At 39.4% G+C, this 10,510-nt stretch overlaps 1 protein-coding gene across 2 annotated transcripts; it reads right to left on the bottom strand.

Moving 5' to 3' along the window:
• Positions 1–3,778: 3,778 nt before the first annotated feature.
• klf5b (Kruppel like factor 5b) lies at positions 3,779–9,932 on the bottom strand. Of its 2 annotated transcripts, XM_083681459.1 has the most exons (5): positions 9,552–9,932; positions 7,481–8,492; positions 6,679–6,738; positions 6,025–6,221; positions 3,779–5,643 (listed from the first exon to the last, which is right to left on the bottom strand). In XM_083681459.1, exons 1-4 carry the CDS (start codon positions 9,720–9,722, stop codon positions 6,043–6,045), a joined length of 1,422 nt encoding a protein of 473 aa, XP_083537585.1. In that variant the 5' UTR covers positions 9,723–9,932; the 3' UTR covers positions 3,779–5,643; positions 6,025–6,042. The 2 variants fall into 2 exon arrangements, with proteins under 2 accessions (XP_083537585.1, XP_083537584.1); XM_083681458.1 differs by having other exon boundaries at positions 3,779–6,221.
• Positions 9,933–10,510: the final 578 nt, after the last annotated feature.

Here is a 10,510-nt window from a genome sequence, read left to right as displayed (position 1 = left end):
GTATCTGATTTTATTCCCAACCGACTGTGACATTCACCTCCACATCTATCACTGCCATTCTAAATCTGACATCTGTGATAACATAACGCGTCTGAAGGTATTTCTATAATGCAGTCCAACTCAGAGATGAGATATTATGCTGTAGCCCCATCTACAATACAGGCTCAGGAGCACTGCTGACAAGGCCAGTAAATGCTGTTATCGTTCAGTCTCCTTGACAACACACACACACGCACACACGCACACGCTCACACACGCACACGCGCACACACGCACACACACACACACACACACACACACACACACACACACACACACACACACAGACACACAGTGGTGGGTAAAACAACATCCATACCTTACAGTAGCACAGATTAATTTAGTAGTGGGATAAAAACATTGGTATTCCCAACTTGTCCTTCTCCCTTTTGGTATTCTGAAGTATTATGATCTATGTCATATTATGTTGTTACGTTTGTTGTTTGTGTGTACAGTATGTGAATATTTCCAGTTGTTTTGCCTTTTTGGCTTCAGCATATCATCAGCACCTTGTTTGTTATGAAGTATGATTTAAACAAAATATTAATTTCAAATGTTAAGTCCATTTATACACAATAATCATCAACGTATTCTATTATTCATATACTGTACTTTAAAACATTTTACAAATTGAGGGGCACTTCATCTTTGCATATAACTTTTTTCTGTAAAAATGGTCTTTCAAAATGTTGTAATATATGTGATAGTGGAAATAAAAGGTATATATCAGTTCTACAGACTGTACATACATTTGAAAACCTAGGGCTTTTGATTAATAGATACAAAGAAATACATTTATACATGTCAAATCTTTTTCATACACTTTAATTTATCTCATTTGATATACAGTACAATTGGGGAATTAATGATGCTAAAACTTTTTCTTATTTTAGGTGCTTGCACAAATGATCAAATGTGATGTAAGAATTAAAATCTCTATTTTTGCATTTTGGTTCACCAAGTTCCTGATTTTAAGGTCTTCTTTCATGAGGCAGATTCTGTGTCAATACAAATACAACCAAACTCACTTTAATATCAGATCATTCATTTTAGATTTGAATCAAACCCAGATATTTTTGGCCACTTTGGCTTAAAGAAGTTCATGATTACAAGTACAGATTCATATTGAACTTGGTAATCAGGCATGTATCAACAGTATTTAAAACGACTGTATTCACTTTGTTGATAGGTGTTGATTCACATTTGCATGCCTTAATCCAAAAGCATTTTATTCTTCAATTTCCTTGGAAGTTTACAGTAATGATTCTGACCAGTATTTCAGAAATGTACTGTACACCAATGTGTATTGTGTACATGCTTTACCATGCCCCCTTAGGCATTATTTACACTTTTTGATGGCATAATTTTGTAACGGTAACCAGGGTCAAAGTTATGCAATAATAAATAGTGCCTCATATCACAATCTATCTCTGAAAATAAACTAAAAAAAATAAACAAAAGCTTACACATATTCAACGGTATACGTTCAAATTGATTTACACCAGAAAAGGAATTGCAAAACATAAAGAAAGCACAGAAACTCCTAACCATTATGCAAAATCCCACCTCAAATTTGTCTGTTTCTTATGAATGCATTGAGCCTTACCCCAATGTTTTTACACAGTCTCCTTAAAAACCAACATTCTACATGCTGTATGTATCCCCGTAGAAGCTGCATATGATTTGTATGTATGTATTTACAGTAAAAACAACTAAATTATGTTGTTCATTTGGGGATTTCACTCTCCAATACTGGCCATGTATGACTATTAGCAATATGCCACACCCTATTGCAGTACCAGAAAGCACAGACGGTAGTGAGAGCCACTTGGTTGACCAGATTTTACACAGTGTTTTATTGTTCACAAAAGTCCACAGGGAAACCTCTATTGAATGTGCTAAGGCTGGGATACCAACCTTAGACTCCCATGTGATTGAATTCTGAATTTATAATTCTGTATCAGTTCAATATTTCTTTCATTTCTGTATCAAATCTGTTTCTTTTTTCTCTGCTTTCGAAAATGTAAGTAGTGAAGCCAATGCCTTTGTTTCAAGTTTACTGCTATTATTACGTACAGTAATTGTTGTTCCTGTATTTATGTATAGTGAGTGTATTGTAAATATATTCAGAGCTTTTTGTTCTTACCGTAAAATTGTGATATTGCCCAGCAATGCTTCAAAGGGAGATTCTGCTCATGGAATTCTGGAGGATTCGGTGTCCCAATGTTTTTCAAATGTCGAAAGAACAAGATTCAGATTCAGAAAACTTTATTGTCCCACTCTTGGAACAAGTGTTTCTTCTTTTCCTTCCTTCCTTTCTTTCTGTTCTCAAAAAATGTCTAAATATTCTGTCAGTGCTTTTGCTTTTTTCTCTGTATTTTTCATATGGATGGAGCTGTGAAATGAAACCGAGTTCAAACATATACATGTATATTAATATGAATGGAGGCATGAAGGTTAATAAAGTTGCATTTTGTATGTAACACTGTCTAATCAGACTCATTTAGATTGAGTGGGTGACTATGTTGTGGCTGGAATGTGGTTTTGGTTACACTTAGACATTTGAGTGCTGTGCTCACATTCACTGGCATTCAGAAACCTAAGCTTAGTATTAGGACAGTCATTCCAAATGATAGCTATACACAGTTGTGCACAGCTATCAGAGTTACTGAGAACGTAATACAGTATGTCCTGGAATTCAGATGTGAGCCCTGATCTTTGGTGGGCCTCCACCATCACTCCATACAGATTGATTGGCTTTGTTGTTGGCCCTTACAACCGCTACTACTAAGACGTTCCAGCAGTGAGAGTGTGGTGCTACAAGGATTTGTCATGAGTAAGATGCCTGATGCATGATGCCAGTGAAGACCACAATAAGGGAAAATAATACAGAGGATAGCAACCTTTATTTTGGAGAAGTACTGTAATCTCCCAGTACTGTACACCACAATCCCTATTAATGGAGTTGTCTAGAAGACTCAGTTGGTTGGACCGTCATGGCATTACCAAGGCCATGGGTTCAATTCAGTGGAGGCTGGTGGACGTAGAACTTTGACGACGGACACATTGTAATTCACGGAATGGAATAAGGAAGCTGTTGGATGTTGACATTTAAAGATGGGCTCATTGTAGTTCAATAAATGTAGATAATGACAAGTTAATCTCTTTGATTTTTTGTTAGCATAGTGTAAGTGTATCCTGCAATTCTGGATGGTCTGAGTACAAAACAACAGTAGTTTTCAGGATAACATCCACCATACAGTAAGTGTCTTTCCCTGATCCAGCAGCATGCCGAGACACCTCCCATGGTTGGTACAGCAGGCACGTCTTGGCACCCCCCTGCCACCTCATCTTGTATGACTCACCATCACATTCACTCTGATGACACTTTTCCAGGGCAATCAAAACAGTATAAATCAGGCCCGCTGACTTTGGTTGGAACATTAGCAATGCACCACAGTTGTCTTTGACAAGAGTATTGTCATAACACAGAACATGACTGTCTGCCAGTTGTGCAAAACGCTTTTTAGTGCTGAGGCCTAACTGAGACTTTGGGTGTGCTCTTGACATCCACAGAAGTAATAATAACAATGTTTCGAGACAAAACTCAACGATAGAACACCATTCAGGAAACAGTATAATTCCTCGGTTGAGTGGAGGTTAAACGTGTAAATGAACAGCACTTCTAATGGACATTTCATCACCAGGTACAGAAGGTGTTTGTGAGGGTGTAACAACCTGTGGTGTATGAAATTCACAGCTACATACATGTTAGTGTTGGCGTTGCTCCAAAAGAAAATGCCACGTGGTATTTCACATACAATAGGTTATGTTCCTGTGAAACCACAACGATCTTGAAAGAAAAAATGCTGTCGCCGTGACTGATTTGAAAGAGCATTCACTCTGAAAGATCAGCATGAATCGCTGTGCTTTTCTCACAGAGCAGTGTCAATACCGTGGGAGGAAGGCTCAGAAAACCTTTTGTTGTATTGTCACGGTGAAGACTTTCTAAATCCACACATGCCTGAATATAATTAACAAGTCCTCTACCGTTCTAAAACATTGTAAACACGCAATGTTTATTTGACATTTTTGCTCTGTTGTTCTAGCAGCTGTCTTGGCACAGATGGACCCTTTAGCCTACAGCATGTCGTCTCACAATGCTGAACACCAAACATGTCTGAAGCACTACACACAAACATTGGTAAAACTTTACATTACAGAGTTGTTATTACCGTAAAGTTATTACTGTTACTACATTGTAACAAGAATATCAATTACTGATTGTTACACTGTGTACTATAGTCAGTATTCCTATCACTTCGTGCAGTGTACAGTGTAACAATTTGTCCTTACAACCCCTGTTACACTCTACGTACCACCACGATTGCATAGTAATAAGAATAATTGTAAAGTGTTGCCAAACATCTTTGTCGTGTTCATATTTTCTTTACAGATTAAAGAAGAGTCATCAACAAATCCTAGGACACAGTAATAAAGTCAGCTATACAGTGGATACAAAATATGTACATGTCAACTAATTTAATAACCTGAAATGATAACTCTTATTATTCAGTTTGTTTAATCGAATTACACTTGGTCATAACTTAAAATATTTTTTTTTACAACACAAAGTCATTATTTTACATGTCTTAAAACCAATAAAAGGCAGCAACCAACACATGTTCTACAGTATACCAGCTGATGCCCCCGTAGACAACTATCTGAAAAAGAAAACACTAAAAGGCACTTAGAAAATGAGTACTGATAATGTGTAATATATTATCTTGTAAAAACAACAAAAAACAACAAAAATGAAAACAAAAACATAATATTAAATGTTGCCTTTGTATACAGTATGACATTAGAGCATTTAAAAGTAGTCTTTCTGTAGTTACAGTTTAGTATCATACACATAAAGTACAGTATCATATCAAAGACATAAAGCGTGTCTTCAGTGCTGAGACACAGTAGAATAGGCAGAGTGATAGTGAAAAACCTTGTAGTCATTCCAGAAATGGCTAGTTTGATCCTTATATCTCGACTCAAGATTTGAAACATCTCTTTGTGCTCTTATTCAATTGTTACATCCATTTTGGACTTTTAAATGAATGATATATAGCCATTGATTATTGAAGAATATAACTTACAATTGCCTCGTGAGCTTAATTCAACTGTCTTACCCCACCAGAACCCAAAATATAAGCTTGTGTTACTCCATTGTTTGTAAACAATGCAATTGTAAACAAACACTGTATAGCTTCAATACGTGGTTAAAACTATCATGTTGATCTCATGGCTGGCCAGACCTTGCATCCATAGTCCTAGTCTATGAAATTGAGTGGTTACATTTCTCCAGCCCAATCCCTCATCTGCAAAAAAAGTTGTGGGGAACCCGCTTTGTTGTTGTTTGAATTACAGATTGCATCTTTAAAGCCACAACATTTCCAGTAATTTTAAATAATAAAACAGGCATCTTAAGTTTTTATGAATACAACTTATTAATATCTTTTTTTGTGATTTGTACAACTCTCTTACCTGGTCATAACACAAATATTAGGACCTGTAACTCCATTGTTTATGATTTGTTTGTTGTCGTAGAACCTGTAAACAAAATAACGTATAGCTTCAAATCATGTTGTGATGCTGCTTTCATGGTACACTATGTAATTCCTTGAGCATTACAAAAAGTAATGCTCCAATGTTTACGCTTTTGTTTGCATCTTGGCTTTTTTTCTGTCTTTCTTTCTTTTAAATATTTATTTTTTTTACAATAAAATAAACTTCATTTTGTGTGCCAGCACCTTTTAGGGTAATTCTTATTAGTAGTCATAATCCTTGGAAAATGGTCAGCAAAATAGTGTTTGGACAAAATGTGGCTTAGCCACATGATACACTGTTTTCGTTTCAGGACCAATTTTATTTTGAAAATATATTTCAACGAGACTAACATGGATAAATAAAGATAAAATAAAAATAGAATACATTTTGCAGGGGTCAGCTTTAGCTCTGGTGCCTCTTCATGTGTAGGGCCAGGTGGTCAGAGCGGGAGAAACAGCGGTTACACACGCCACACTGAAACGGCTTGGCCCCTGTGTGTTTCCTGAAGTGGCGAGTCAGCTCGTCAGAACGAGCAAAGCGCCACTCGCACCCCTCCCAGGAACATTGGTACGGCTTCTCTCCTGTAACAAGGCAAACAACACAAAGTTATACTGCGGAAGAAATAGTGTTGATCCTGTTCCTTCAGAAACGTAGTACCACCTAAATACTACATTAGTATCGCTTTACAAAGGTCAGCAATCTAATACACTTTTATTATGAATTGAGTATTAATATATTCAGTAATGCTATATTTTTCCAATACGTTAAAATATAAATCTTTTGAATCATATTGTAATCCAGAAATTATAATCTATAGTCCACACATTCTAGTCTGGCCTCTGATTAATTTGTTTCCCAGTTTTAAAACACAGCTTTTGCTTTTGAGAGCAGGGCAACTTGGGCCAGGTCTCTGTCAGCATACTGAATGCATCTGCATGCCAAGAGCATTCTTCTGCCTGGCAACATAACATACTCCCCCCCAAAATAAGAGACGGGCCCCCATAACAGGATTTTAATAATGTTAACAGCAAAACTTACCCGTGTGGGTCCTTAAATGGGCTTTTAAATGGGAGGACTTGGTGTATACCTTCTTACATCCTGATGGAAAAGAACAGAACAAAATGTGTCATTACATAACTGTCATTGGTCTTTAAAATCTTCAATAAGAAAAATAACTTAAAGGCCCACGTTAGTCATTTAGATTTTTTTTGCTGATATGACATCCTGGTGTTATTGCACAATGATTCAAGTCCGAAAATTTACATTTAGGTCAAGGTATGTGTATTTTGGACAATACATTCTATTTTCTTAGCTCCTCCTAAAACGATTTCCCACGTGCCATGATGTACAGTATGACATTTCATACAGCTACAGAGCTTCGAAGTGTGACCCGGCTAGCCTGTTTGTCAAGTTAGCACCCAGAGTCAAATATAACCCTCCGAATCCCCTTCCCCAGCTTTTTTGCGTCTAAGTCAAACAACCTTTCACCACATTTGACTAAGCATTGCTCCTAGCTATATCTGGTGTTACTTTCCCAAACAGCTCTGTGAATGACAAAAGTCACTACCCAGTGCCTCCATTCTTTGAGTATTTTTTTTCCAGAAAAACCAGGAAGCTGGCGTGGGCCTTTAAATCAAAAGAGATATGATTTTATTTGTTTGGTAATTACTGTAGAATTATATTTAATAACGTAACCATCTAATGATTCTAGTCTTTGACAGACTTAACTGCAAACCATAGCCTCTCCCACTGTATGCCTAGCCATACATGTATACTCTATATGTATGTACAGAACATCAATGTAAGTCTATACACTATATTCCCTACAATGTCCCCTCACCTGGGACATCGCAGTGATGTATCCTCCTCCTCTCCAGGTCAGGGTTATTCCGGCGGTTAAACCTCAACGGAACAGACTGGGCCAACACAGGCGACACTGGGCCAACACCGGGGGTCTGGACTGGTACCAGACAAGAACTTTGGACTGGTCCAAGACCTGAGTTATGGACTAGTCCAACACTGGAGCTTTGGACTAGTCCAACACTGGAGCTTTGGACTGATCCTAGACTGGAGCTTTGGTTTGGTCTGACAGGGGAGCTCTGGACTAGTCCTAGGCTGGAGCTCTGACCCGGTCCAGTGCTGTGGGTATGGACAGTCAGTTTAGAAGCAATGCTGGCTGCGTAGGAGGGAGGTGGGGAGAGATTCTGCACCAGCTCTTTGCCTCTGTCCGGACTCCCAGGCTCTGAGTTGGGTGGGGAGGGAGGCAGATAGGCTGGCCTCTGCTGATGGCTAAACTGGGTTGTCACCGGGTAGCCGACATTATGTGGACTGCTGATGGGTTTGACAGCAGTCTGGGGGGGCGCTAAGTGGACATTACCAAAAGGCACCTCTGAGGGGATCATGGGGACCCCATTGTGTAGCTCAGAGTTAACCTGGTGTGCAGGAACGAGCTGCTCCAGTTCAGAGTTCAACAGCTGGAAAAACGGAACATCCTGGAAGTCCAGAGAGGGCATTTCCTGTTTGATGAACATGTTACTGTTTCCTGTGTCGGCAGAGGTGCCGAAGAGGCCCGGAAATTCAGTGATTGTTGACGACTCTCTGTTGCCCTGACAACTTGGATGGATGAGGGAGTGAGAGAGAGGCTCGGTCTTGATGGGTCTCATGGGTCTGCACAGGCCAGGGCGCAAGTAGGTGACGTCAGGGAGGAGGAGGCTCATGTTGATGCTGTAAGGGGAACCCAGCTCCTCAGTGAAAGAAGGCTCCATCACTGAGGGGCTGTCCCTACACAACCTCTTGGAGTCTGCTACCCTCTGAGGATGGGGGGACAGGTATTTGTCCATCTCTGAATTACCCTGAGAGAAAAAAAAGACTATTGTTAGTATTCTGACATTTTGACATGGAGACAACTTCAAAACTGACATTCAGTTGGTTAAGCAGCAGATAATTCAAAACTTAACTGACTAAGTAAACACATGTTTACAGGTTGTGCAAACAGCACATTATAGCAACTTCATTTCTTACCACAGACCACATTCGGCCTGTTCTTTCGTCCTTTTTCTTTATCAGTGAGAGTGAGAACGAAGATAGGTGACTGCAGTACATTCATATCCAGCAGTCAGCAGTGAAACATTTATCATGTACACTGTACTCCCCAATGGCCTTACGCTACATTCCCCCTTCTCCCGTAAAACCATTCATTCCAAGTCCCAAAAAAGACTACGCTGACCAACGCAAAACCACGACCAGAATTGCGCAACGTTACTTCGTTCTCAATGTGTCAACTGATACCGAAACATATGTAACCTACAGTGTACAAACACCTTGATCTAGTGCGCATCGCTTCGGGGAATTACACTGGAATAACGGGCCTGACGAAGGCTACTATAGAGGGTTGCCACATGAAAGAAATCCCCTCTAGCAGCCGCGCTTCTGAAGTGCTCCTGTCTAAGCTATGGAAATCTATGGCTGAAATTAGAACATCCAGCTGCTCTTCGGAGCTATGCATCCCCGTTCCCAAGTTTTGAGACAGGGTGCAACGTTTCATCGCAGTCGACTGTCTGAACATGTTTTTGCCTGGGTTTTTGAATAGATTTAAGTGGGCTAACTACCGAAGACAGAAACCATGCGCTCGCTGTCAGTTCAGCACGACAACCCAGGGCGTAGAGTAGATAGTCATCATAAACAACCTGTCTTCTTTATGATGTGGGTGATACATGTTACTTATAGTGTAACCTTAATGTGATAGCCTACAGACCTAACTTGGGATATTTAGGAATAAGGTGCATCCTCTGTTATAATCTGTGTCGTTCTATTTCTTATTCAAAACTGGGTGTGTTAATGGCTGCGAGCCAGTGATGCCATTGCCTACATCCGCTCGAACTGTCAATTCGAAAAGTAATACAATACTGTACCAGATTGTAGTCGTGAAAATGAGAAGTTCCGTTGATTGTACTCCTCATGTCGTAAAGCACTTGTCCATGATCATCCCTCAGACCGTCAGCTGGTGGTGCGGGTTTATGGTGAGTCGGCTCGTCCTGCCCTGGAGCAACCCAAACATTCTTCGTTAACAAGTCAGTGGCCATAAACGCTGATGTTGTGTCCAGTTATGCGTAATATTTTGAAAAAAAAATATGTGCAAATCAATTTTCTGATTATTACGAATTGCTAGGCAGCTGTCAAGTGCTGCTCATGGCTCACTCTCTCTTGTTTTGCGCCTGGTTTGTCAAATTACGCAACTGCGTGATATCAGTGCGTCTGTGTAGGGCGGGGCTGAACATGTAGAAAATACACAAGCTAAGCTCTCAATTGTAGGAATAATAATATGAGCTTCAAGTAATGAGTGCTTTGCTTTTACATTCAGTTTTGAGGGTGGCGCGTAGAAGCAAAAAACGTGGATGCAGCAACGTGATTACAGAAGATTAACTTGTCAAGTGAAGGAGTCCATTAATTAATTCAGTTACTTATTCACATCCTCTTAAAATAACATAGTGACTCATAAATGTTATTACTAGCATCTAATGTGGTAGTTTGAATGTTGACTCAAGGTAGGCCTTCTGAATGTGAATGAAGATTTAGTCAACCATTGTTATTGGATGACAATCCTTTTGAGAGCCAAACACAAGGATGGTAACTACCTCGCAAAATCTGTAGACGCTGGGGTCAACATTCCTTGAATAGAGGGTGTAACGTTTGAAAACACCGAGATTCTCCCATTTATCTCTCTACATACTGTAGCCTACACACTGATCCATCAAATAGTCTTATGCTTTTCCAGTCATCACATTACTCATGTGTGTCATGTCATTTGTCATTGATCACTGAATGGGTGACTTTATATTTTGATCATATTTTCATACCATATTGATCACAT

Source organism: Argentina silus (genome assembly GCF_951799395.1).
Source record: "Argentina silus genome assembly, chromosome: 12".
Classification (NCBI taxonomy): domain Eukaryota; kingdom Metazoa; phylum Chordata; class Actinopteri; order Argentiniformes; family Argentinidae; genus Argentina; species Argentina silus.
Note: the sequence above shows the minus strand (reverse complement) of the source record. Positions and strands in the feature narration are given on the sequence as shown.

Coding starts and splice junctions, on each gene's coding strand:
- klf5b (XM_083681458.1), bottom strand. CDS start 9,722: ATGGCCACTGACTTGTTAACGAAGAATGTTTGGGTTGCTCCAGGGCAG. Junction 6,739..7,480: donor ACATCACTGCGATGTCCCAG/GTGAGGGGACAT, acceptor CTTTTCCATCAG/GATGTAAGAAGGTATACACC. Junction 6,222..6,678: donor CCATTTAAGGACCCACACGG/GTAAGTTTTGCT, acceptor GCCTTGTTACAG/GAGAGAAGCCGTACCAATGT.